We start from the raw sequence: 26968 nt of genomic DNA, 5'->3' as shown, positions 1-26968 counted from the left end.
GCCACTTGGTCAAGGTCAAACGGGGCGGGCGAGGCAAATAAGCAAATACTAACAGTTTGGCCTGTGACGGAAATAGCACAGAGTCCTGACCCCGTCCAACCCAGTGTGGTCCATCTCTGACTGCATCCCCAGGGAAGGGGAGGAGGGAGATGGTTGGAGGACAGGAGGAGGGTGCACCTGGCGGGAGGGGGGGGGGGCGGCGGGGGGCCCATATGCCATGTCATATGTGATAGGCAGACAGGAGTGATAATGAACAGGGCTCACACCTTGAGGGCCGCTGTGCTGTGGAGGCAGGGAGAGGTGACGGGGCCTGAGTCAATGCACAGAGCCCACCGCAGGACAGGGCTTTGGACCCAGCCTCCTCTGCCCCTTGACAGATGGAGCTGGAGCTGTCTCTTTCCCAGGCCTGACTCCGGCCTGACCATTCAGGACCTGCTCTGTGCATTCATGGCGGCGGCGGCTGCGGAGAAGCGGCCCCTGACCCAGGCGATTTGGGTGGGGCAGTGTGAGGGGACGCGGGAGGGGAGACCCCATGGCGGGCCGGAGAGGCGGGGCCAGAGCGCAGGAGTGCGCAGAGGTGAGGACCAGGGCTGAGGGGTGGGCGGGGCCGGGTGCCTCCACTTCCTCCTCCTCCCTTCCCACCCTGGCCCGTGGCTTCACCACCATGAGACTCAGAAAGGGGAAATTCTCGCGTTTAAAGTCCAGCAGGTGGAAGGTCAGGGCTGGGACACCTGGGTCCCTCGGCAGTGTCTGGAGACATGATGGGGACCGGAGGGAGCCTCGGGGCCTGGGGGAGCCTGGTGCTGCTGGTGAGTGCTCCCAAACAGGGGTGGGGAGCTGGGGTCCTGAGGGAGTAGGAGCTTCCCGGAGAAGGAAGCAGGCTTCCGGCTTGTCAGCGAGCCTCACACCTGGGCTCTCAGATACTGCCGTCCACTGTGAGAGTGAACTGTGCTTTCTGGCAAGACTCAGGCGTGCCCTCGAAGACCCAGGAGTCTGGGCCCCAGGCCTCCTCCCTCAGACCCAGGAGTCCGGGCCCCAGACCCTCCTCCCTCAGACCCAGGGGTCCCAGCCCCAGCCCTCCTCCCTCAGACCCAGGAGTCCAGACCCCCAGCCCCTCCTCCCTCAGACCCAGGAGTCTGGGCCCCAGGCCTCCTCCCTCAGACCCAGGGGTCCCAGCCCCAGCCCTCCTCCCTCAGACCCAGGTGTCCAGACCCCCAGCCCCTCCTCCCTCAGACCCAGGAGTCCTGCTCCCAGCCCCCTCCTCCCTCAGATCCAGGAGTCTCAACCCCAGGCCTCCTCCCTCAGACCCAGGAGTCCTGGCCCCCAGCCCCTCCTCCCTCAGACCCAGCAGGCTCCCAGTGCCCTCCTCCCTCAGACCCAGGAGTCCAGACTACAGCCCCTCCTCCCTCAGACCCAGGAATCCAGACTCCAGCCCTCCTCCCTCAGACCCAGGAATCAGGCCCGCCGCCCCCTCCTCCCTCAGACCCTGGGGTCCAGGCTCCCAGCGCCCTCCTCCCTCAGACCCAGGAGTCCAGACTCCAGCCCCTCCTCCCTCAGACCCAGGAGTGCAGGCCCCCCGGCCCCCACCTCCATCAGACCCTGGAGTCCTTGTCCCCAGCCCCTCCTCCCTCAGACCCAGGAGTCCTGGCCCCAGGCCTCCTCCCTCAGACCCAGGGGTCCCAGCCCCAGGCCCTCCTCCCTCAGACCCAGGAGTCCTGGCCCCAGGCCTCCTCCCTCAGACCCAGGAGTCCAGACCCCCAGCCCCTCCTCCCTCAGATCCTGGAGTTCTGCCCCCAGCCCCCTCCTCCCTCAGATCCTGGAGTTCTGTCCCCAGCCCCTCCTCCCTCAGATCCTGAGGTCCAGGCTCCCAGTGCCCTCCTCCCTCAGACCCAGGAGTCCTGGCCCCCAGCCCCTCCTCCCTCAGACCCAGAGGTCCAGGCTGCCAGTGCCCTCCTCCCTCAGACCCAGGAGTCCAGACTCCAGCCCCTCCTCCCTCAGACCCAAGAGTCCCGGCCCCAGGCCTCCTCCCTCAGACCCAGGAGTCCTGCTCCCAGCCCCCTCCTCCCTCAGATCCTGGAGTTCTGCCCCCAGACCCCTCCTCCCTCAGATCCTGGAATTCTGCCCCGAGCTCCTCCTCCCTCAGACCCAGGAGTCCTGGCCCCCAGCCCCTCCTCCCTCAGACCCAGAGGTCCAGGTTCCCAGTGCCCTCCTCCCTCAGACACAGGAGTCCAGACTCCAGCCCCTCCTCCCTCAGACCCAGGAGTGCAAGCCCCCGGCCCCCTCCTCCCTTAGACCCAGGAGTCCAGACCCCCAGCCCCTCCTCCCTCAGGCCCAGGAGTCTCGGCCCCAGGACCTCCTCCCTCAGACCCAGGAGTCCTGCCCCCAGCCCACTCCTCCCTCAGATCCTGGAGTTCTGCCCCCAGCCCCCTCCTCCCTCAGATCCTGGAGTTCTGTCCCCAGCCCCTCCTCCCTCAGACCCAGAGGTCCAGGCTCCCAGTGCCCTCCTCCCTCAGACCCAGGAGTCCAGACTCCAGCCCCTCCTCTCTCAGACCCAGGAGTCCAGACTCCAGCCTCTCCTCGCTCAGACCCAGGAGTCCTGCCCCCAGCCCACTCCTCCCTCAGATCCTGGAGTTCTGTCCCCAGCCCCTCCTCCCTCAGACCCAGAGGTCCAGGCTCCCAGTGCCCTCCTCCCTCAGACCCAGGAGTCCAGACTCCAGCCCCTCCTCCCTCAGACCCAGGAGTCCAGCCCCCAGCCCCTCTTCCCTCAGACCCAGGAGTCCAGACCCCCAGCCCCCTCCTCCCTCAGACCTAGGAGTCCAGGCCTCCGGCCCCTCCTCCCTCAGACCCAGGAGTCCAGACCCCCAGCCCCTCCTCCCTCAGACCCAGGAATCAGGCCCCCAGCCCCCTCCTCCCTCAGACCCAGGGGTCCAGGCCCCCGGCCCCTCCTCCCTCAGACCAGGTGTCTGGCTCCTGGTCCCCAACCTCAGTATCTTCCCCCATTACCACTTTGCTGATTAACTTCCTGCCCCTCGTCTTCCAGAGCCATATTTTTCTGAATGTGTAACCATTATCCCCTGGCCTTATCAGAGGAGCCAACCCTAGCTCCTGGGTCCCTGGAGCCCCGCCCCTGCCACACTCCCGGCTTCAGCACACACACACCAAGAAAAGACAGATGGATGTTGCAGTGACCTTTGTTAGAGCAGAGCCTCAAGGGAGGAGACAGCTGGCTGTGTCCCTCCTCTCCCTCAGGCCCCAGTGACTTGGGTTAGGGCAGAGGACAGGAGGGTGGCTGGCGAGATCCCTCCTCCCCCCTCCCCCCTGCCACCAGCCCTGCAGTCTCCCCTGGGTCAAGGGAGACGAGGCTCAGAGTCTGACTCTCCCCTCTGTGTTCTCCCAGGGCCTGTGCAGCTGGACAGGGGCCAGGGCGGCTGGTGAGTGACCCCTGCTGAGTCTACCGCCCACACGGAGAGGTTGCACCCAAACCCGTGTGAGCTCTGGTGTGGGGAGGTGGTCTCACGGAGGGCACGGTGATCCATGGCCGGCACTCAAGGAAACGGTCCTTTCTGGACTCAGGCAAGCGCTGGGTGTCGTGGAAGGCCCAGTACTGACCTTCTGTGCTCACACCAGGCCCTCCTTCCTGATCCTCAGCCCCCAGCCCTGGCAGGAACCTGACTGCGGAGGCCCGGACCCCCAGCTCCATCACCCTGCAGTGGCAGACGCCCCGTGGCCTGGACCGGAGGCACCACACCCCCTGGGGCCTGTGGACCGGACGGGATGGCGGAACTGAGGCCCCACGCACGACCGACACCAGTTTCACGGTGGACGGACTTGAGCCCAGGTCTCAGCATGAGTCTTCCGTGTGGGTGCAGCAGGATGAGACCAATAGCTCCAAGCAGACTCTGCAAAACAGCACAGGTGAGAGGCAGTCATGGCCATGTTCTCGACTTCTGCTTTTCCCAAAAGGTGGCCGGCAGCGACAAGGACATGGCAGGTTCTGTCGCCCAAGAGAAATTGAACGGAAGCCAAATGTGTAAATTTAAGTTTTCGATCAACCACTTTAATGTTTGTTTATTTATTGAAAGAGAGAGAGAGAGACAGAGCATGAGCAAGAGAGGGGCAAAGAGAGAGGGAGACACAGAATCCAAAGCAGCTCCAGGCTCTGAGCTGTCAGCACAGAGCCCAAAGCCGGGCCCCCACCCACGAACCGAACCGTGAGATCACGACCTGAGCGGAAGCTGGACGCTTAACCGACCGAGCCACCCAGGTGCCCCAATGTCAACCACTTTAAAAATAAGTAAAAAGATGGGTGCCTGGTTGGCTCAGATCAAGAGCATGTGACTCTTGATCTCCAGGTTGTGGGTTTGAGCCCCACATGAGGTGTAGAGATTACTTAAAAAGACAAAGAAATTTAAAAGTAGTAAAATGAAACGTGAAATCAATTATAAAGTGAGAATTTATTTCGTTCAATAGATCCAAAATATTATCATTTTTTAAAGTTTAATTATTTTGAGAGAGAGAGAGAGAGAGAGAGCACATGTGTGAGCAAGTGGGGGAGGGGCAGAGAGAGAGAGAGAAAGAGAATCCCAAGAAGCCTCCTCACTGTCAGTACAGAGATCGACATGGGGCTCGAGCCCAGGTCAGATCATGACCCGAGCCAAAATCAAGAGTCAGATGCTTAACTGACTGAGTCACCCAGGCTTATCCATTTTCAAAAGCAGGCTCCACGAGCAACCTGGGGATCGAACCCACACCCCTGAGATCAAGAGTCGCGTGCTCTACTGACTGAGTCAGCCACGTGCCCCCAAATATTATCAATATTATCAATATTATCATTTTGAAATGTAATCGACGTATAAAAGAACCAGAAGATAGTTTACATTTTTTAAATGTTTATTTTTTGAGAGAGAGAGAGAGAGAGAGAGAGAGAGACAGAACGAGTTGAGGAGGGGCAGAGAGAGAGGGAGATACAGAATCGGAAGCAGGCTCCAGGCTCTGAGCTGTCAGCACACAGTCTGATGCAGGGCTTGAACTCAAGAACCGTGAGATCATGACCTGAGCCGAAGTCGGACGCTCAACCGACTGAACCCCCCAGGCGCCCCAAGATATTTTCTTAACTTCATACCCGCTCCTCAAAGCACAGTGTGTATTTTGCACCGATAGCACATTCTTGGAGCAGGAGCAGGTGCACTGCAAGGGCTCAGCGGTCACACAGAGCTTAGGACCCCTCCCGACCCCACACAGTCCCAGCTTTCAGCCCCCCAGCCCTGTGAGAAACCTGAGGGGGGAGACTTGGACCAACAGCTCTATCACCCTGCACCGGGAGGTCCCCAAGGACCCAGAGCCTCAGAGCACATACTGACTGGGTCCAGTGGCATGGAGACAGTGACAAAAGTGAGACCCAAAACAGGACCATCACCAGTTACAAAGTGGGGAGTGGGGCAGGACTTCAGTCACTGTCCTCATGTGAATTTTCTGTTTGGGCAGAGAAGAACAAGGTTCCTGGCTCCAGGAAGACCCTCGAAGGTTCCTCAGGTCCCACCCCCTGTTTCATTCCCTTTTGTTCTGCTTGAGGAGGGTGGTAGGAGATGGTTGAGAACCCACAGGATCGCCGACAAATCTGGCCTCCCTGTGTGCACCATGGAACGTGGACACCCTGACCCTCTGACTCTTCTTCTGGTTCTCAACCGTGTCTGGTCTTGACGATGCAAACTCCGATCGTCAGCTCCATCATCCTGACGTGGACAGTTTCCTCGCTCTAGAGACGCTCTGGCCAATATGGCAGCCCCTCCCCCCGTCACCTCCGTGGGGCTATTTAATTTTTTTTTTTAACGTTTATTTATTTTTGAGACAGAGAGAGACAGAGCATGAACGGGGGAGGGTCAGAGAGAGGGAGACACAGAATCTGAAACAGGCTCCAGGCTCCGAGCTGTCAGCACAGAGTCCGACGCGGGGCTCGAACTCACGGACCGCGAGATCACGACCTGAGATGAAGTCGGCCGCTCAACCGACTGAGCCACCCAGGCGCCCCCCCGTGGGGCTATTTAAAATTCAGTTCACTAAAATGGAAAATCCAGTTTCATGTTTCATGTGCTCAAGAGCTCAGATGAGGGGGTCCCAGTCCCCCTCCGTATCCCCCTGGGATAGTGTCTCTTATACTGGGCCTTGGAACAGCATTTCCATCTTTGCAGCAATTCTGTTCGAAACTGCTGGTCTAGACCCTTGCTACTCAAACTCTGGTCCATGGGTGGGCAGTGCCGGCGTGTGCCGGGAACCGGCTGGAGATGCAGAGTCTGGGTCTCATCTCAGACCCACCGACCGAGAACCCGAATCTTAACGAGATCCCCAGTGTTATGTACGCACACTGAAGTTGGACAAGCGCTGGTCTAGACCACACGCCTTACCTCTCCTGGGACCAGTAGTCGAGGCAGGACTGGACACTTTGAGGGCTAAAAATGTCCACTGACTGTACCCCTGATCTGCTCCCTTGCTGACATCGGACCCCTTTCCCTAATTTTTCAGACCCCTATCCCGTCAGGAACTTGAAGGTAGAGGCTCAGACCACCAGCTCCGTCACCCTGATCTGGGAGGAGCCAGATGACCCTGACTTTCAGAACTACGTCTACTGCATCCAGTGGACTGGGAGTGAGACGCAGAACACAACCAACACCAGCTTCGTGGTGGACGGACTGCAACCCGGGTCCTTGTATGAATTTGCCGTGTGGGCAGAGAAAAATGGAGTCGCCAGCTCCGTGACAATTTGCAACGCCACCACAGGTGAGTGCCACCTGCTGCAGTTCTCTCTCTCTCCCCTTTAAAAAACGTTTATTTAGGGGCGCCTGGGTGGCTCAGTCGGTTGAGCGGCCGACTTCGCTCAGGTCGTGATCTCACAGTCTGTGAGTTCGAGCCCCACATCTGGCTCTGTGCTGACAGCTCAGAGCCTGGAGCCTGTTTCAGATTCTGTGTCTCTCTCTCTCTCTGACCCTCCCCCATTCATGCTCTGTCTCTCTCTGTCTCAAAAATAAATAAACATTACAAAAAAATTTAAAAAAAAAAAACGTTTATTTATTTTTGAGCATCTCTTTGGGTCACATTGACCAGGAGTTGAAGAAAGAACATCACAGGTTCTGAGCTGGGATCAGTCAGGGTCTGGGACCCTCTAGAATACAGACATTAAGACTAGGGGGTGTCTCTCCTTAGCCACCAGGACTGTGTAGGGAGCACAGGCACGTTGCCTCAACTGTGGGGACATTAGGTACCATGGAATGTGGACACTCCGACCCTCCGACTCTTCTTCTCCTGGTTCCCAACTGTATCACGGTCTTGAGAATGGAAGCTCAGGCCATCAACTCCATCACTCAGATTGGCAGGTGCCCCCTGGGCCCTGGCCTTTGGGACTACATTTATTGGGTCCACTGAACTGGAGACGGAGACAGAACTGAGACCCAACACTTATCCAAAACTTCAGTTTCACGGTAGAGGGACCCAAAACTGGGACCTTGTATAAATTCTCTCTGTGTGGGCAGAAAAGAATGAATTCTGTGCTGGTTCCAGACAAGAACCCCAGTAAGCCCCCCGATGACAAACATCAATGCCCACTCTCTCTTTTGGTGAGAGCTGAAGAACCAGCAAAGGTGGCACCACCTTTGGGTTCTGGGATCCAGCTACCGTCTTTACAGTCTCGCCGAGCCGTGCCCAAATCCTGAGTCCACAGGAGAGAGGTGGCCTTTTCTGGGGACAGGCCTGTCTGGGAGTCTGCGGCTGAGCATAAGGATGCAGGTGTCCCGTCCCTACCCCCAGGTTCCCTGTCTAGAAATGCTCTTTAACAAGGCTGGCTGCCCCAGGAGGAGGTCCGTCCGTGTGTTTTGGACTCTCGTGGACCAGGGAGAGGATATTCTGACCCTCTGTTCCTTCTGCCAGTCCCCAACGCAGTGACGAGCCTCAGTGTGCAGAAGCAGACCAACAGCTCCATCACCTTGAGCTGGACAGCTCCCCCGGACCCAGATCATCCTCTCTACACCTACGGGGTCTCATGGGTCAAGGAGAGCACCAGCGCCATTAGCATCCGGAACACCACAGATACGGGGATCATACTAACAGAACTGGAAGCTGGGAGCTTGTACATCATCACCGTCTGGGCAGAGAGGAATGAGGTCAGCAGTGACAACCGGACACTCACTGGAGCCACTGGTGAGACTCGTGCTGGTTCTAGACAGAGCCAGTACTATTGGGATGGGAGAGAGAGAAAGGGTTGGGGAGACTTTGGTGACCCCATGTAGCCTCATAGAACCTTGAGCTTGTAAGTCTGCCTTTTAGGAAGAGTCCGTCCTCTGCAGCCAGAACTTTCTAATTGCGAGGTCTGTCTTTGGGGATGAAGAGAGCCCCTGACCATCCAGCACCACCCCTCAGGAACCAGCAAAGCCAGAAGACAGAAGGGCACGGCTCATCCCAGTATACTACTGAACCCCAAGCAACCCAGCTCTCAGCCTATATGTGAAGGGTTCCAAGTGTGACAGGAGCCAAAATTACCCCCAGGAACTAGGTTCACTGTGTGTGCATGGAGCCTGGAACTGTTTAGTCTTCGGCTATTTGGGCTAAGAAGACTAAAGACAACAGCTCCGTCAAGAAAGAAGGGCCCGGGGGCACCTGGGTGGCTCAGTCGGTTAAGCGTCTGACTTCAGCTCAGGTCACGATCTCACGGTCCGTGAGTTCGAGCCCCGCGTCGGGCTCTGGCCTGATGGCTCAGAGCCTGGAGCCTGCTTCTGATTCTGTGTCTCCCTCTCTCTCTGCCCCTGCCCCATTCATGCTCTGTCTCTCTCTGTCTCAAAAATAAATAAAACGTTAAAAAAAAAAGAAAGAAGGGCCCGGAAGTAAGGAAGGACCCTGCCTCGGTCTGCTCACCTGAGAAAGGTGATGCGTAGGACCCAGGACGATAGACTCAGGACAGAGAGGGCCCCGGTGATCCTGGTCCCCACCTGGCCTCTTTTCTGCGGTTCACTCTTCTTAGGAAGTGGACTCGTCTGGTGACTGAGGGGTCAGGGGAGGTGGGCAGGCTCAGGCGGGAGGGTCCTTGAGGATACACCCGCCCCCTTGACCTCCTGTCCTCCCTCCTCAGCTCCCAACACAGTCATGGATCTACACAAGGAAAACCAGACGAGCAACTCAATCATCCTGCGGTGGAAGGTCCCCACAGACCCTCACTCTCAGCTCTACACGTACTGGGTCCAGTGGACCCCTGGGGGACATCCCCAGGGACAGCAAGACCCCCAGGGACATCAGACCAACCACACAGGCAGGACCAATGACAGTTGGTATGAGGTGCAGACCCTGGAACCCGGGACTCTGTACACCTTCAGCGTATGGGCAGACAGGAACAAGGTGACCAGTTATGCGCAGAGCCTCCTTGCATCCACAGGTGAGATGGGCCCCCTTCTACCTTGTGGGAGCTGAGGTTGGACCTTGGGGCGATGGGAGGGGAGTGGACTCCAAATCCCATCAGGCCATGGGGTCATGCCTTGCTAAGCTGCAGTGATACAGAGAGCCCAAGGCCTCATGGGAGTGGTAGTCCGAAGGGATCTGTTGCGTGTCCATTGGGAGAGGACAGAAAATGAGAGCTGAAGAGAGGTGTTTTGGTTTTGGGAGGGAAAGGATGTGCTAGTTCTCAGAGAATTGGCACCAGCGGCGGGAAGTGGGGGTAGGGTGGGGAGATGGAAAGGCACCCTGTATGGCTCCTACTGACTCCTCCTGTCCCCTCCACCCAGCCCCAAGCCCAGTCACCATCACCTCCTGCATCAGCACCTCTGGGGGCCACGGGGTCATCTTGACCTGGTCCTGCCCCGTGGGAGGCTACGAGGCCTTTGAGTTGCAGGTGGGTGGACAGCGGGACTGCCAGAATGGATCGTCCTGTGGGAGGGGCGTGTCTGTGTGGGATCTCCAGCCAGCTCAGTCTTACCCAGCCACCGTCACCACCATCTGGGATGGAATGAGGGCCCCGTCTGCCCCTGTGACCTGCCACACGGAGAATGCAGGTAAGCAGATCCCCACGGGGACAGAGCTACGGTGAAAGGCTCTCTAGATCCCATCGGGCTCTGTTGTGAAGGAGTCTTACCTACACAAGGGGTCCTTTGTGTTTCCCTGTTTGCTTTCTTTGCTGCTTTCTTCAAAACCGCTTTCTTGAGATATAATTCACATACCATAAAATTCACCCACTGACAGTGTACAGCTAATGGCTTCACTACACCCACAGGACTTGGCCAACCCTTCACTCTTACACTATTTTCATTACTCACTAAAGAAAAATCACCTCCTTACACCATCAGCCCCTAATTCCCTCACTTCCCCACCAACCTGGCCTCGGTAATCTCAAATTTATCTTCTGTCTCTATAGATTTGCTTGTTTTGGACGTCTCCTAAAAATATCATCATCCTTCTGTGATGTATGTCATCAGTCTTTGGTGGCCGGCTTCTCTCACCTGCTGTACCATTTCTAAGGTCCATCAATGTTGTAGCACGTATCGGTGCTTCATTGCCTTTTATTGTTAAATAATATTCCACTGTATGCAGAGACCACATTTCGTTTATCTGTTCGTCTGTGGATGGGTCCGTTGGGTGGTCTCCAGTCTTTGGCTATTACGAGTAATGGTGCTATGGACATTCATGTACCCATTCCTGTGCAGAAAGGAACTTTCTTTCTCTTGGGTATATCCCCAGGAATGGAGTTGTGGGATCAAGTACTTAACTCTGTGTTTATCTTCTGGAGAAGTACCAAACTTTTTTTCCCCAACACGACTGCACCATTTTCCACTCATCGGTGGCGTATTTGGGAGAGGTTTGGGCCTCATACTTAGTAAAACTCTGATCATATACCTTTGATGGTGGCCATAAGCTTCACTGGGCCCCATCTGTCACCTTCTATGAATCAGGACCTCTTATAAGATTGCGTCTTTTATCTGGAGAGAGATGGCAGGTTGGGGCAATGATAGATAGATGCCCAACTGGGCTTCTCTGGTTCCTGCTGCCCAGGAATGTCTCTTGCTTAGCAGCAAAGAGGGTCTCTGGAAGGGAGAGGAAAGATGCCTGTGTCCATGGGGACCAGGTCCATTAGGGGAATGGGCTGTGTGAGACCCTTCTAGAGCCTGTTGACAGGTCCTCGTAACCAGGGCTGTTGGGAAGCTGCATCCTGGGGCCACGACAGCTGATGGAGGCAGGCTGTGGGCTGGAGTCTGCTGCAAGACCAGATGTCTAAGGACAGACCCTGAGGGATCTGTGCCCATTAGAGCCTGGGGCCAAGACCATGGGCACCACCACTGCAAGGGTACCCTTCTGCTAGCAAACAGAACCTCTGAGAACACGAGTCTCTGTTCTGGCGGGAGGCATCAATGCCGTCAATGTGGTTTCTCAATCTTGACCCTACTGACATTTGGGGATGGATCGTTCTTTGCTGTGGGGGCCGTCCTGTACATTGTAGGATGTTGAGCAGTGCCCCTGACCCCTGCCTGCTGGATGCCAGTGCAACACCACTCCCATGGTGCCAACCCAGAATGTCCCCAGACATCGGTGACAGAATCGCCCACGCCGAGAATCATTAATCTGGGCCAAGGAGGGGAAGAGGCACTCTGGCAGCCAGGTTACCTGAGCAAATGATATCTTTGGACCAGGCTCCTCGGGAAAGTTGGGTGGGAGGTGGGGCTCTATCCAGAGGCCTTCTCCTCTCCTTTCTCTGCCCTCGCATCTGCCCTGTCAGCCCTCCGGTCACAGTCTGGGTGAGGACAGAGGTAGGAGAGACAGGTTGCCAGTGGAAGAGGCTGACTCCAACGGTCCCCGTACTTCCTAACCCAGGGGTCATCGCCGGAGCCATCGTCGGTGTGGTCCTGTTTCTCATCCTGGTGGGCCTGCTGATTTTCTTCCTGAAGAAGAGGTGGGACTCGTCACAGGGCTGACTGGCTGTCTTCGGGTGGGGACGGGGTGGCAGGGAGAGGGTGAGGATCCCTGTTCCGGCCTGACCCCCCCCCAAGCCTTCTGTTCCAATGTCTCTTTCCCAGGCACAAGAAGAGCCAGAGGAAACCGGCACCCAAGGTTCTGGGCTCCAGGTAAGCAGAAAGTGTTGGAGAAACATCTGGAAGAAGCACTGTCAGGTCAAATCGAGGGGTGCTTGCTGGTCACCGGATAGGTCAATGGGTGGGCTCAGTGAACCCCGACACGCAATGCTCTCTGCCCCAAGGATCACAAGCCTTTCATCGCCCCCCTCCGGCCTGGGCCAGGGGCTCTGGAACCAACTCCAGCTCTGGGATTATGTGCCTCCAACAAAAGATTCACTCAGCACGTGTATCATGTGTCAGGCACTGTTCTAGGCACAGAGGACACCGTGAGAGAAACAAAGATTCCTGCCTTCGTGAAGCTTACAATCGAGCACAAAAAAATCATTAATAAACAAGATAATAGAGGTTGTGATACAGGAGGCAGTAGAGCAAGAAGTGGCGATAGAAAAGGTAGAAGCCGATTTTATTTTATTATTTTTTCCTTTTGTTTTTGAGAGAGAGTGCAAGCGGGGGAGGGGCAGAGAGAGCAAGAGAGTGAGAGTGAGAGAGAGAATCTCAAGCAGGTTTCATGCCCAGCACAGAGCCCAACGCGGGGTTCCATCTCCCAACCGTGAGATCGTGACCTGAGCTGAAAGCAAGAGTTGGACACTTAAACTCCTGAGCCACCCAGGCGCCCCAGAAAAGGTAGAAGAATATTTAAGATAGGGTGTTAAAATTAGAGAAAATTGTAGAAAATTGTCCAGATAAAGCCATACCAAGAAGATGACTAAGAGGAAGTCATTTGTGCACAGACTCATGTGCACATCTTGGGAAATGGCGTTCCAGGAAGAGGGACCAGCAGGTGCAAAGGCCCTGGGGCAGGAGCATGCTTGGAGCGTTTAGAGAATGTTGGGTATCTCGGCGACTGAGCAGAGTGGCACCAGAGTGTCACGTGGGGGAAGCGGGTCCAGGAAGAAGACAGGAGCAGAGCTAAATGTTGCTGAGCCATCCCTCCAAGGATGGACTGAGAGGCGGCCCTTAGAACTGGAGATAAGGAGGGGCACCTGGGTGCCTCAGTGGGTTGAGCGTCCGTCTGACTTCGGCTCAGGTCATGATCTCCCAGTTCGAGGGTTTGAGCCCCGCGTCGGACTCTGTGCTGACAGCTCGGAGCCTGGAGCCTGCTTCCGATTCTGTGTCTCCCTCTCACTCTGCTCCTCCCCCACTCATGCTCTGTCTCTCTCTCTCAAAAATAAGTAAACATTAAAAAAATTAAAAAAAAAAAAGAATTGGAGATAAGGAGGCAAATAGGATAGGGGGACTTTGGGGAAAGGGGTCACTCCCCTGTGGAGTGGTGCTGCAGACACCAGGCATTGGTGATGTGGAGAAAAGAAGCAGAGAAAACTGGTGTGTGTGAGCAGTTTAAACGTGCACGGGCTTTGTTAACAGGCTTTGTTGTTGCTTAGGTGTGATAAAGGCAACAGATCCCAAGAGGGGAGTCCTCAGTAAGTCACACGGTCTCAGTCGGGAGGCAGGGGAGGTGGGGACAATGGTGGGCAAGAGCCTTAGTTATGGTTTCCGTGGGAAGGAATGGGTACCTGGAGGCCAGTGCAATGATTTGGGCAAGCTCCGGGGTGTAAGGGCTGCCTCTGGTTGTCAGGCACCCGGCCCTGAGGGCTGAGGGCAGGTGCATAGTGGCTCAGCGTGTGAGAGCCACATGCACGAGGTGGTGGGCGTGTGGGCTTGACCACTGCTCAAGAAGGGGGCCGGACTGGCCTCTAGCCCCCGGCCTCCGAACTGGGTCAAGACAGTGTTTATAAAGCTGTCTTACAAGAGGACGAGCGAGAAGGAGCTGGAGCTGCATGAGGTCAAAGAATTTTTAAAAAAAAATTTTTAATGTTTATTTTTGAGAGAGAGACAGCCAGCAGGGGAGGGGCAGAGAGAGAGGGAGACACAGAATCGGAAGCAGGCTCCAGGCTCTGAGCCGTCAGCACAGAGCCCGAAGCGAGACTCGAACTCACGAGCTCACGCTGAACTGACGGAGCTACCCAGGCGCCCCCACATTCCCACTGCTGTGCAGCCGTCCCCACTGTCTGTCTCCAGAGCCTTTTCATCTTGCAAAACCCAAACTCTGTCCCCATTGAACAGGATCCCCCCTCCGCCTCCATCAGGCCCTGGTGCCCCGCCCGGTCCGCTCTCTGTCTCTGTGGATTTGACTCCTCTAGGGACCTACCTCACAGAAGTGGATTCACACAGTCTTGGTCCTTCTGTGACTGGCTTATCTGAGCTAGCATAATGTTCCCCAGATTCACCCATGGTGTGGCCTGTGTCCCAATGTCCTGCCTTTTTTTTTTTAATGTTTATTTATTTATTTTGAAAGAGACACACAGAGAGAGTGAGCAGGGCAGGGGCAGAGAGGGAGGGGTGAGAGAGAGAATCCCAAGCAGGCTCTGTACTGTCAGCAGGGCTCAATCTCCTGAACTGGGAGATCATGACCTGAGCCGAAATCAAGTCTGACGAAGTTAAGTCTGATGCTTAACTGACTGAGCTACCCAAGTGCCCCATATCTGAAAAAAATTTAGGGGCGCCTGGGTGGCGCAGTCGGTTGAGCGTCCGACTTCAGCCAGGTCACGATCTCGCGGTCCGTGAGTTCGAGCCCCGCGTCAGGCTCTGGGCTGATGGCTCAGAGCCTGGAGCCTGTTTCCGATTCTGTGTCTCCCTCTCGCTCTGCCCCTCCCCCATTCATGCTCTGTCTCTCTCTGTCCTAAAAATAAATAAACGTTGAAAAAAATTAAAAAAAAAAAATTTAAAACACTGAATTGATAGAACCTGAGAACAGATATTGGTTGCCCGAGGCAGAGGGTGGAGGGTAGTTGACTCGGGAGAAGGGGGTCAAAAGAAATAAAGAGCGACCCCCCCCCAAAAAAAAAGGCCCAGGGGTGTCTGGGTGGCTCAGTGACTTCAGCTCAGGTCATGATCTCACGGTTTGTGAGTTCAAGCCCCATGGTGGACTCTGCTGACAGCTCAGAGCCTGCTTGGGCTTCTGTCTCTCTCTCTCTACCCCTCCCCTGCTTGCTCTCTGCCTCTCAAAATAGATAAAAATAAACTTAAAAAAAAAAGCCCTTTCTTTTATCCCAAGATCACAGGGCCAAGGGAAGTTAAACTCTGCCCTTTTCCCACAGCCTCCTGGAGAACATCCCGTCACAAGACTTTGCTGCCCACGTGAGGAAGAACGAGAAGGATGACAACAGAGGCTTCGCAGTGGAGTACCAGGTGTGGTGACGAGCGAGGGGCTGAGCTGAGCCCCACGTGCCCACCCCAGACCTTGCCACACCTTTCTTTGCGCATGCAAAAAAATTCAGGCACAATTATGTTTTCGCCTGTGACACCGTTAACGCGCCCTCGGGTCAGCCCTAAGGAAACACGTTGGTTTCCCCATGTTGTGTCTTCTGTCGCCTACCTCTCTGGTCCCCACTGCCCCCAAGCCTCCCCAATGCCCTGCAGGGTGATGGTACACGTTTCTGCGGGTGCTACAGAATTCCAGGGCGCGGGGGTGAGTGGGGCGGTGCTGAACGGGGGTGTCCTCCGGGGAAGATGGAGAGACTCCAGGGTCCATGCTCCCCCCCCCCCTCTCTGCTTCTGCCCGCAGCGATTGGCTCTGGAGGGCACCAAGCAGTCTCAAATGGTGGCCTCAGCCCTCGAAAACAGTGCCAAGAACCGTTACCGAAATGTGCTGCCCTGTGAGTCTTAAGGCCTCTGCTGACTTTACCCCTGGCCGTGACTTTGTCAATACCCCATCCCTGGCCCCTTCCCTTATTCCCTATGGGACACAAAGCTCTTACCCACTGTGAGGAGGGCACCCGGCCCATTCCTCCCTGCTGAAGTCAATCCACCCTTCTTAGGGCTCCCAGAGCCTGTGTGCCCTCAGTCCCTGGGTCTCAGTCTTGTCTCCATACCTTCCTGGGTCTCCCACGCCTGTCTCTGCTTCACTAATGCTGGCCTCTTCCTCTAGACGACTGGTCCCGGGTGTCCCTGAAGCCCCACCAGGAGGAACCAGGCTCCGACTACATCAACGCCAGCTTCATACCTGTAAGGTTGTGGCTGCGAACCGGGAGGGCGTTGAGCAAAGCTGAGCAGAGAAGGACTGGAGGGGGTTGTGACTTGCCTGTTTTCTCCCATCAGGGTCTCTGGGGCCCCCGTGAGTTCATTGCAGCCCAGGGCCCCCTGCCCCAGACGGTGGCTGACTTCTGGCGCCTGGTGTGGGAGCAGCAGAGCCGCGTCCTGGTCATGCTGACCAACTGTGTGGAGTCTGGCCGGGTGAGGGATCCGCAGGGTCTAGGTGTTGAGCTTTGACCTCCCATGTGACCCCAACCTCCTCCAGTACCCTCGGCCCATCCATTGGTCCGTATAACCCAGTGGCCTTGAGAAGGAGGGGTCCTCCTGGCTGGGATGAGTCTATACCTGGCTGCCGGTAGGTCTCGCCTCATCACCAGGCACTGAGTACAAGAGCCCCGGTGTAGACGGGCATCAGGACAGGTTCTCTGACCTCTCAGTCGTCCCCCAGGTGAAGTGTGAGTACTACTGGCCTCTAGACGCCCAGCCATGCACATATGGGCACCTACAAGTGGCCCTGGAGGGTGAGAAGGTGCTGGAGAACTGGACAGTACGAGACCTGAGGGTCCGGCACGTAAGTCTGCTCCACCCTGCCAGCCCCACCCCGACCCTCGCTCCCTCCCCCAGAACATTCTGGGCAGTCGACTCCTCAGAACCCCTCCTGAAGCCTAGACTTGCGTCACTGTCTCAGGGGACCACAGTGTGCCCAGGGATGCCCCCCACCAGTCAGAAACCAGCCCACCCTGGGGTGCTGAGCGCTCCCTCCCCAGCCTCCCCTCCCTCTCCCTAGATCCAAGAGCAAAAGACACTACTTGTACGTCAGTTCCACTACATGACCTGGCCAGACCACGGCGTCCCCCACTCCCCAGACCCCTTGCTGGCCTTCCGGAAGATGGTCCGGCAGTGGCTGGACCAGACCGTGGAGGGAGGCCCCCCCATTGTGCACTGCAGGTGAGGACCCGCTGGCTCTAAGAGAACGGCCCCTGCCGGTTTCAGGAACCAGAACCTTCTACAGGAGATGGAAGAGAGGAGGAGGGGAATGCGTCGGTGGAGAGAAGGGAGGAAGGGGTGAGGGGCAAGAGAGAGAAACAGTCAAAGGTTTTGAGAAATATTTGAAACACCTCCAGTGCATGCCGGGAACCTCATCCCGCCCATCACTCTCCTGTCGTCGATACTGAAGACTGTAGAGGAGGTTATGGGCTGGGGGGGGGGGGGGGACGAAAAGGGGCTTGCTCCAGAGTGGCCGACAGCCTCTGAAATGGGGGCTCTGGTTACAGTGACAGTCGCATTCAGGGAGCACGTACCGCCAGTGACGTGATGGAAACTCCACAGTCACAGTCTTGCTGGTCCTCAGGGCAACCTCATGACCAAAAGGGTTTCCTCCCCATTACAGCGCTGGGGAAACCCAGTCAGAAAGTGAACGTCTTGGGTTCAAGGCGTAAGGGGTCAAGCTGATGCCTGTGGCGGCACTCTTACATTCTTTGCTGCCGCCCTGTCCCAGGATAGCACCCCCTGGAGGTGTCCCCAGCAGGGGGTCATCCCCTCCCCCAAGCACAAAAGGGACTCCTGCGTAATGGTTAAGACAATTGATTTGAACCAGAAAAAGGATCGAAGCACTGGTTCATTCCACCATGTGGAAGAACCTTGATAACACGGTGCTGAGTGAAATGAGCCACACACGACAGGTCACATGTAGTAGGATCCCGTTTATGGGAGATGTCCAGAATAGGTAAGCCCACAGAGCCAGATTGATGGTCACCAGGGGCTGGGGAGAGCGGAGAGTGGGGAGCGACTGCTTAGCGGGTACAGGGTCTCCTTCTGGGGGGACGAAAGTGTCTGGGAACTAATTAGATGTGGTGGTCACACAACACCATCGCGAATGTACTAAATGGCACTGAACTGTTTACTTTAAAATGGGTTTATGTTTAAAAAATATTTTTGGGGGCGCCTGGGTGGCGCAGTCGGTTAAGCGTCCGACTTCAGCCAGGTCACGATCTCGCGGTCCGTGAGTTCGAGCCCCGCGTCGGGCTCTGGGCTGATGGCTCAGAGCCTGGAGCCTGTTTCCGATTCTGTGTCTCCCTCTCTCTCTGCCCCTCCCCCGTTCATGCTCCGTCTCTCTCTGTCCCAGAAATAAATAAACGTTGAAAAAAAAAATTAAAAAAAATATATTTTTGAATGGTCAGGTTGGGAGTTCCTTTTTCTCGTGTGTGAGCTCCAGAGTGACCTGGGACAGACAAGCGACCTCACTGCTCTCGGCCTCCATTTCTCCATCTGTAAAATGGGTGTGCTGTTAGCTCCTACTTCTCAGGCTTGGGAAAAGTGACAAGGGCGCATAGCGCATTGGAGGCAGGGCCAGGCAGACAGAAGGAGCTCCAGGCAGAGTCACACACAGTGGCTTTTACCACTTACACGGTATCCCCCCAGAATGCTATCTTGCTGAATAATATACTCTGATCCCGGATGCTCCAAAAATAGATCCCTCCAATCAGCCAAGACTCCCCCTTCCTGTGACCTGACCCCTTCTTGTTCCTGCCTAGTGCTGGCGTGGGCCGCACAGGCACCTTCATTGCCCTGGACGTCCTGCTGCGGCAGCTGGAGCGTGAGCGTTTTGTGGGAGCCTTCAGCTACGTGCGGAAGATGAGGGAGAGCAGGCCTCTCATGCTACAGACTGAGGTGATGGGGTTCCCGAGGGCACAGGGGGGTGGGGGTGGGGCCTGGGGGGAAAGCAGGCCCAGGCTCAGAAGGGCACCCCTCACCCCCTACCCCGTGCTCCTCCCCAGGCCCAGTACGTGTTCCTGCACCAGTGCATCCTGCGGGGTCTCCAGCAGTCACCCCTAGCCCCAGCAGAGAAAGGGGCTTCGTACGTGAACCCGCTGTATGAGAATGTCTAAGCCACAAGAGAGTTGAGACCCCAGTGGAGACTCAGACTCTGGATCTCCACTTGAGCCCAGATTCCTGGAGCCCTGGGAGAGCAGAGGGCTGGGGTCCCAGACACCTGAGTCTTGCAGGAGGAGGGGAGGCCTTGGTGTCTAAACTGTTTCCCTGGAGGACAGAGGGCAGGTGGGAGCGGGTATCCTGGATTCCTGGTCCCTTGGAGGAGGAGGGATGGGAGCTAGGCTTTCCTAGTTCTTCGAGGGAGGAGGAGGCTGGAGGCCTAGGCTGCTGGATTCTGGGGAAGGAAGAAATTCGCGTCTGGAACTCTAGCTACCCCTGGTGCAAAGGCAGACAGGATCCATCCCATTTTTTATTCCAGAAACCAAATCTGTCTTCTGGGATCTGAGATTTCCCTGCACCCCACTGCGTGTACATATCTTTTTCTTCTATCCCATAATTTATTAAATCACTATTCTCCCCCAGAGATGCTTGCTATAGTGGATTTCTGGGTCTGGAAATAATATCGGGGTGGGAGTGGGGCTGGATTCCTGATGTTTAAGCACTGAGGTAAATGTCCTAGGGAAGAAGCGAGACCCATAATTTTGCACCCGAAAAAAATGTGTTTGGATGGTTGAGTCTCTTAGAGAGGGCTGGAGGTCCACACTGTGTTCCAGTGTCTGTCTGGTTCCTGAAGCCAGGAGCATAGGGGCTTGCTTCCTGGGCCTGGTGCTAGGAGATCCTAGAGGGTGGGGTGATGTCTGGGGCGGATTCACTAGAGACTTTCACGCTGAGTCTTGTGTCTGGATACCTAACTACTTGGGTACTTGGGTCTCCCGAGACAGTCTCTGGGGTCCTAGGAGAGGGCATCCTGGTGGGGGTAGGGGTGGACACAGGGGGCCTAGATGCCAGACAGTTGGACAAGAAAGCAGAAAATCCACTGGGACCAGGGTGAATATCCCTGGGCACCCTGGTGGCTCCTGGCTGGGGGCGGGACAAGGGGAGGGACGGGCTCTCCATCTACCCGAGACCTAATACGCACGCGCGCGCGCGCACACACACACACACACACACACACACACACACACACACACACACACACACAGCTCTGCCGCGCCCCCGCCCCACCGGGCTCAGTGATCAGCACCCAGGACAGCGCCACCCGCCCGCGTGCGGGGGCGGGGTCCGGGCGGGGCCAGCGCCTGGGCGTCTCCCGGGAGGGTCCGGTCCAGCCGCTGAGCAGGTAGGAGCCTCTGGGACCCCCTCCTTAAGGCCCCTGCTCATCCTCATCCCTAGAGAGACAGGGCATGTTGCGTGGGGGACACTAGGGAGGGCCCGACAGGAGTGGGAGGGCTGGAGGCTGAAACGGGGAGACTGCGATTTAGAGACAGGTGTGGAAACAAAGAGCAGAGGGGAGGGAGGAGCAGGCGGGGGGAGGGTGGGAGACCCCGGGACACAGACCAGACCACAGGCCGAGGGCAAGAGAGACGCAGATAGGGGGGCAGCGAGGGGCCGGTGGGGGAATGGGCAGAAATCGGGAGTGGAGGGAGAGGTGTGGAGGCAGAGACGGTCATGAGGACAGGTGTGAACACAGAGCTCGGGATGCGCGGGAGAGACAGACAGGCCGAGAAGATGTGCGCCCCCAGCCCACCCCACCCCCGGCGGTGGCAGCAGGTAGCCCCCGGCAGGAGCGAGAGAGGCTCGCAGGGCCAGATGTGGAGGGAGGAGCCAGCCGTGGGCGCGGGGAGCGACGGCCGAGGCTGCCGTCTCCCCAAGCTCGCTCCGCCTGGGGTCCGGGGCTGGGGGTCCGGGGCTGGGGTCCTGACCGCGCGAAGAGCTAGCTGGCCGCGCCTGGATTCCGCATCTGTACGTCAGCCCCGCCTGTTGTCTCGGCAACAGCTCGTTGCCAGGGGCAACCAGCATTGCTCCTGCCCCGCCCGAGCCGAGCCACCCGGTGCTCGGGACAACCCAGGTCTCCGGTTCCCACGCCCGCCTTCGCCCACTTCCGGTTCACGCCGGTGGAGTCTGGCACCGAAGGGGTAGAAGTCGGCGGGATTCCTCGGGGGCCTTGGAGGGCGGGGGCATCCCTTTGGGATGGAACTAGGTCCTCGAGCCCACGCCAGCGCCCACCCTCCATCGCTGAGAGGCTGACACTACAACCCCCAGCATACCTCGCGGCTGCTGGCCGATTCCTATGCCGCTGGTCGCCCAGGGTGCCGATGGGAGTTGGAGTTCTTCGTTGTTCGGAAGCGCCAATGAATGCACGGGGTGGGCGTGGGGGGCTAGGGCTCTTGGGTGCCTCCACAGAAAGGACCGTGAGACCCCGCCGCCATGTTCCCGGAGCCCCCAACCCCAGGGCCTCCAGCGCCCGACACGCCTCCGGACTCGAGTCGCATCGGCCAGGGCCCTGGTGAGCGAGACTCGGGGCCAGAGTGGAGGGAAAGCCCGGCTAGGATTCTCAGGGGCGGGATTCGGACGGGTGTCCTCCGTTGGCGGACTGGAAAATCCGGGTGGTATTGTAGTTGGAATTCTGGACTTCGAGTGAAACGGAAGAGGGGCAGGTTTGCAAGAAAATAGAGAACCAGATCAGAAAGTGTGGAATGGAATGGGATCTTGGATTGTGGGTTGGAAGGCCCACCTCTCCCTTCTTTCAAAGATAGGGAAACTGAAGCCAGGGAGGGGCATGGCTTCTAAATGCATTAGTGGGTCGAGCAGAAATTAGAAAGGGGGTGGAAGAGAAGGTGCAGTTAACAGGCAAGAAAATCTGGACGGTGTCAGCCTAGAATGAGGGCATCAAATCGCTTTATAGGTGAGGTCAGTTGGAAGGAAAACACGGGAATAAAATGGAATGGAAATGGCTGGAGGGAAAACCTGGCCAGGATTAAGGCTTGTACATGTAACCCGGACTGAATCAGCCAGCTTGCTTCCTAGGGCCTCACTGAGTGTTGTCTCCATGCCCTCTGCAGTACCCCCCTGGGCCCTGGCCACAATCGTTCTGGTCTCAGCCCTGCTCGTCTTCAGCTGCTGTTTCTGCCTCTACCGGAAGCGTTGTCGGAGGCGGTCGGGCAAGAAGATTCAGGCCCAAGCCCAGGTCCACCTTCAGGAAGTGAAGGAGCTGGGACGGAGTTACATAGACAAGGTGTGGCCTGGCCCAGCCCCTCAGCCCTGCCTCTCACCCCAGCCTCAGTCCATGCTCTCCCCCCTCCTGTGCCCATCTTATTCACTCATGTCCCCTGTGTGTTTAGCCCTAACTGGGACGCTGGGGACCTGGAGATGGGCCGGGGCCGGTCACTGTTCATGAGAACCAGCCTGGTGGGGAAGTCAGACACTCACACAGACATTCACAATTCAGGGTGTTATGTGCCATATCAGGGGCAGCACAGAGCATACTGGAGTGCAGAAAAACCACCTGGTAACCCAGAGAGTCCAAGGAAGCTTCCTAGTAGAGGCATCTTCTGTGCTGAGACCCAAGGAACACACAGAGTTAGCCAAGAACAGAGAGAAGGAACAGCATGTGCTGAGGCCTGGAATCCAGATTCTGAGGCATATCTGAGGAACCACGAGTCATTTTTCACTCTGTGCTGGAGCATAGAGTGTAAATATACTGCACTCCAGAGTGAGTGTCTGAAGAGCTCAGTAGTATCCATGTCACAAGGGCAATTGGGAGCCATGGAAGATTTGTGAGCAGGTGAGGAACAGGGTCTCGTGGGTGTTGGAATGACTCCTCCAGAACCCATGTGGAGGACACAGTTGAGGCAAAGAGGCCAGGGAGGAGGCTGGTGTGGCTGTCTCGAGAGAATGAAAGAAACATGAGTTGAAAGACGCCCTTGGAGCAAAAATGAAAGGTAACAGGTGTGAGGGTCTGAGCATTAGGCCTCTGAGTGCAGAGTGAAATGATGCTCACCTGGGAGCCAGGCTGTCCTAGGTTTCCAACCGAGAGGAACCATTCCCCAGCTCTGTGACCTAGGGAAATTCACTGTCCTTCTGTGAGCCTCAAGTTTGTGGTCTGTAACTTGTGTTTCCCCTCCTCCCTTGTCAACAAATGGCTGTTATCTGTTATAATTATCACCCATGACGCATGACCTTTAGAGTCTTGGGAGCCAGCCTCCACCCCTCCGTCCCTATCCCTTAAGCCAATGACGCCCAAAGACCATCTACATCAGAATCACCTCAGGTACTTGTGGAAACACAAGTTCTGGATCTTGCACCGGACCTGCTGAATCAGAACCTCTGAAGTCGGATTTCTCAGGAGAGTTCTGATTCACACTGAATTTTGAAAATTGATGGCTTAGGTTAAGAAGTCTTGTTCCGGTTCAGAATGGCCAGGACAGGCTAAATATACTATTTCTCCTCCATGTTTTTCTGTGGCAACATCACTAGTCAACACGTCAAGTTGGACAGCAACCCCAATATTCCTTTAGCGTGTGAAGTAGAACCTTCTGCGTCCTTCTTGTAGGCAGTGAGGCACTAGGAGTGCTTGTTCTTCTAGTCTAGGCACGACGCACTGCACGTGTCCCCATGTCTGTTCTGCCCCATAGCAGACATCATGAATCACGCCTTTACTGTTCCCTGCCTCTGCCAGACATCATTAATCAAACACCGATTCCGCTTGCCCTGCAAGTGCTCAGGTGTAGCCTGAGGGTTCTGTGAGTCTCCCTTGGCTTCTGGGCGTGGAGGATCCCACTGTCAGGGGGAAGAGTTCACCTGCCCTTGCCCCCGGCTCCCTAAGGTGCAGCCGGAAGTGGAGGAGCTGGAGCCAGCACCGTCTGGGCCAGGGTCGCAGGTGGCAGAGAAGCACGAGCTAGGACGACTGCAGTACTCACTCGATTACGATTTCCAGAGTGGACAGGTGGGTGTGGGGGAGGGGCATGGCGTGGAGGGGAGGGTCCGAGGGTTCTAGCCCCTTCTCAGAGGAGGCGCCAAAAAGGAGGCTAAGACTAGAGCCTCCTCGTCACTTTTCAGCTGCTGGTGGGCATCCTGCAAGCCGAGGGCCTGGCAGCCTTGGACCTGGGCGGCTCCTCCGACCCCTATGTGCGTGTCTACCTGCTGCCAGACAAGCGGCGGCGGCATGAGACCAAGGTGCATCGGCAGACGCTCAACCCACACTTTGGGGAGAACTTTGCGTTCAAGGTGAGCTCCTGGCCTCCATGCCCCGGGCTTGGCAACGTGCGCCCCGCCCCCACCCCCGTACCTGGAATCCTGGGGACCGACCGCTTCAGCTCTTCCTGTTGGCAGCCACCAGCTCTGGAGACTGTGACACTGGACCCTGGGTTGCCCTTGTGGGGCACTGCTGACCCCTGGGCTGTGCCTTGGGTCCTTGGGCTGTCCCATTTGGGTTCCACAGACTTCCCCACACCGGTCCCCTTGAACCTTTGCTGCCCGCCCCCTCCCCCCCGCCGTGTTCTACCTGGATGTGCTGCGCCCCTCTTCCTGTCTGTCTGACTTCCTACTCTCCACCCTGTGCTCTTTTCTCTGTGGCCTCCTCACCTAGGTCCCCTACGTGGAGCTGGGGGGCAGGGTACTGGTCATGGCGGTGTACGACTTCGACCGCTTCTCCCGCAACGATGCCATTGGGGAGGTGCGGATCCCCATGAGTTCCGTCGACTTGGGGCGGCCGGTGCTGGCCTGGCGTGAGCTGCAGGCAGCTCCTCGGGAGGAGGTGAGCAGGCGTGGCCACGCCCCCACGGCTGGGCCCGCCCACTGCGAGCCCGGGCCAATCAGATCACAGGCTTCTTGGACCTTCGGGGCTCTAGCCATTGCACCTGCCGCAAAGGGCTAGACCCGGGGGCTCTCCTGGTACAACCTCTCCACTCCTTGGGTTGTGCCTCTGTGGTCTTAACTCCACTCTAAGGGGAGGGGGAGGGAAGAAAGGTCCGAGAGGGGACGGATGGGAAGCAGGGGCTCCGGCGATGGGTCCTCCTCTGTCTTTTAGCAGGAGAAACTAGGTGACATCTGCTTCTCCCTCCGCTATGTCCCTACGGCCGGGAAACTCACCGTCATCGTCCTGGAGGCTAAGAACCTGAAGAAGATGGACGTAGGGGGGCTCTCCGGTGTGTGGGAAGCAAGGAAATGATCTCGGTGGTGGCGCGGAGGCTCAGTAGCACAGGATCTGTCTGTTTTCTGGGTCCTGAGCGTCCCTTGGGGGAGGGGGAGGCCAAGACTGCATTGGAGGATATAAATTTGCTTTGGTCAGAGAAAGAGAGAGAGACAGAGAGGCGTGAGGGGTGCGCAGAGGGTGTGCTGTTCCGGACTCTCATGCCCCCTTAACACGATCCCCTGGACTTGACAGTGGGGCTGTAAGACTCCTTTCTCTCCCCAGATCCATATGTCAAGGTCCACCTGCTTCAAGGCGGCAAAAAGGTGCGGAAGAAGAAAACGACCATCAAGAAGAACACTCTGAACCCCTATTACAATGAGGCCTTCAGTTTTGAGGTGCCCTGTGACCAGGTGCAGGTGAGCTCAGACTGCCCAAAGCCTCTGTCAGAACAGCCCTTCCCCCAGGGTCCCGGGCCATTAGAAACCCCTATTGCTAGGGGAAGGGAGACTCCTTAGCAACTTCCAGGTCCTGGGGGCCTGAGGTTGTGTTCCCAGTCTCAGTTTCCTCCTATGAGAGTCAGGGTGCCCCAACCCCAAACAAGACCAGGATGTCCCGCCCCCAAGCAAGACCAGGATGCCCCGCCCCCCAAGTAAGTCCAGGATGCTCCACCCCCCAAGCAAGACCAGGATGCCCCGCCCCACAACTAAGTCCAGGATGCCCCGCCCCCAAGGAGGACCAGGATGCTCCACCCCTGAGCAAGACCAGGATGCCCCGCCCCCAGGAGGACCAGGATGCTCCACCCCCAAGCAAGACCAGGTTGCCCCGCCCCCCAACTAAGTCCAGGATGCCCCGCCCCCAAGGAGGATCAGGATGCTCCACCCCCAAGGAGGACCAGGATGCCCCGCCCCCAAGCAAGACCAGGATGCCCCGCCCCCTCAGGAGTAATGGGTACTAAGAAAAAGAGATATCCCCACAGCACTCTTTAGCGGGACCCAGGCCTGGCCACTGCACGCATTTAAGAGCCCTCCAGGTCTGTCCCCCCTAGGAGGCTGTTCCCTGAGGAGGTACTTAGGATTTATCTCCTTTGAAAGCTGATTCCAGAGGAAGAAAGCATCCAGACCATCACTCGAACAGAGGCTGTCCACCCCCTCACCTCCCACCACATCCCCCGTCTGAGTCCCCTGAGAGGTCTTAGCCCAGGGCGCTAACAAGTCCCCCCGGAACTCTGGTTGCTAGGGAGAGGGGTCTCCTGAGCAATGATACCCCAGGTCCGCCCCGCCACGCCTCCTTCCTGAACTCTCCTCTCTCTTCCCCTTGCCCGTCCTGTCTGCAGAAGGTCCAGGTGGAGCTGACCGTGCTGGACTATGACAAGCTGGGCAAGAACGAGGCCATCGGGAGGGTGGCGGTAGGGGCGGCGGCAGGGGGAGCCGGCCTGCGGCACTGGGCAGACATGCTGGCCAGCCCCCGGCGGCCCATTGCCCAGTGGCACTCCCTGCGGCCCCCCGACCGAGCGAGGCCGCTGCCTGCACCCTGATCCCCAACTCCAGCCCCTTGCCAAGCCCGGACTCGGCCCCTGACCTCAGACTCCTGGCCAAAGCCAGGCCCGGGTCTGCCTTTAAGCCTTCTCTGACCGCTCACCACCCCCACTCCGCCCAACCTGACACAGTCCTGCCGTCCCATCCCCCATCATACCGGTCGTGGTAATTGCCAACTCTCCCACCAAGCACATACCCAGAAGCCCCAGGGACCCCTGGGGGAGGGGAGCCATCTGGTCTCCCCCACCCCCAGGGTCCCACGCTCTGCTTTGACAATCAGTGACCCAGCCTACTACCCCCTTCGCTCCCAAGTGCCCCTCTTCCTGCACAGGATCACCCGCTCCTGTCCCTAGTCGGATTCCTGCACTGCTCCAGGACCAAATAAATACTCACCAACTTTG

General features: G+C 57.3%; 2 protein-coding genes across 4 annotated transcripts; both read left to right on the top strand.

The window, feature by feature from the left end:
• Positions 1-238: 238 nt before the first annotated feature.
• Positions 239-19482, top strand: PTPRH (protein tyrosine phosphatase receptor type H). The gene is made up of 17 exons (XM_086690699.1): positions 239-809; positions 3398-3431; positions 3649-3915; positions 6520-6774; positions 7918-8187; positions 9113-9412; positions 9759-10025; positions 11836-11914; positions 12039-12086; positions 15194-15284; positions 15661-15751; positions 16024-16100; positions 16194-16328; positions 16576-16698; positions 16915-17075; positions 18662-18797; positions 18905-19482. Exons 1-17 carry the CDS (start codon positions 759-761, stop codon positions 19013-19015), a joined length of 2496 nt encoding a protein of 831 aa, XP_086546825.1. The 5' UTR covers positions 239-758; the 3' UTR covers positions 19016-19482.
• Positions 19483-20125: 643 nt separating this feature from the next.
• SYT5 (synaptotagmin 5) lies at positions 20126-26968 on the top strand. Of its 3 annotated transcripts, none has more exons than XM_086690702.1 (9): positions 20126-20238; positions 21282-21405; positions 21962-22134; positions 23725-23844; positions 23958-24125; positions 24487-24654; positions 24931-25045; positions 25315-25448; positions 26366-26968. In XM_086690702.1, exons 2-9 carry the CDS (start codon positions 21327-21329, stop codon positions 26564-26566), a joined length of 1158 nt encoding a protein of 385 aa, XP_086546828.1. In that variant the 5' UTR covers positions 20126-20238; positions 21282-21326; the 3' UTR covers positions 26567-26968. The 3 variants fall into 3 exon arrangements, with proteins under 3 accessions (XP_086546828.1, XP_086546826.1, XP_086546827.1); XM_086690700.1 differs by having other exon boundaries at positions 24928-25045; XM_086690701.1 differs by having other exon boundaries at positions 20158-20238; positions 21303-21405; positions 24928-25045.

The sequence above is a fragment of the Puma concolor genome, chromosome E2 (assembly GCF_028749965.1).
Source record: "Puma concolor isolate L17-30 chromosome E2, mPumCon1.1.hap2, whole genome shotgun sequence".
Lineage (NCBI taxonomy): Eukaryota > Metazoa > Chordata > Mammalia > Carnivora > Felidae > Puma > Puma concolor.
The sequence above is the reverse complement of the archived record's forward strand: the minus strand, read 5'-3'. Positions and strand labels throughout refer to the sequence as shown.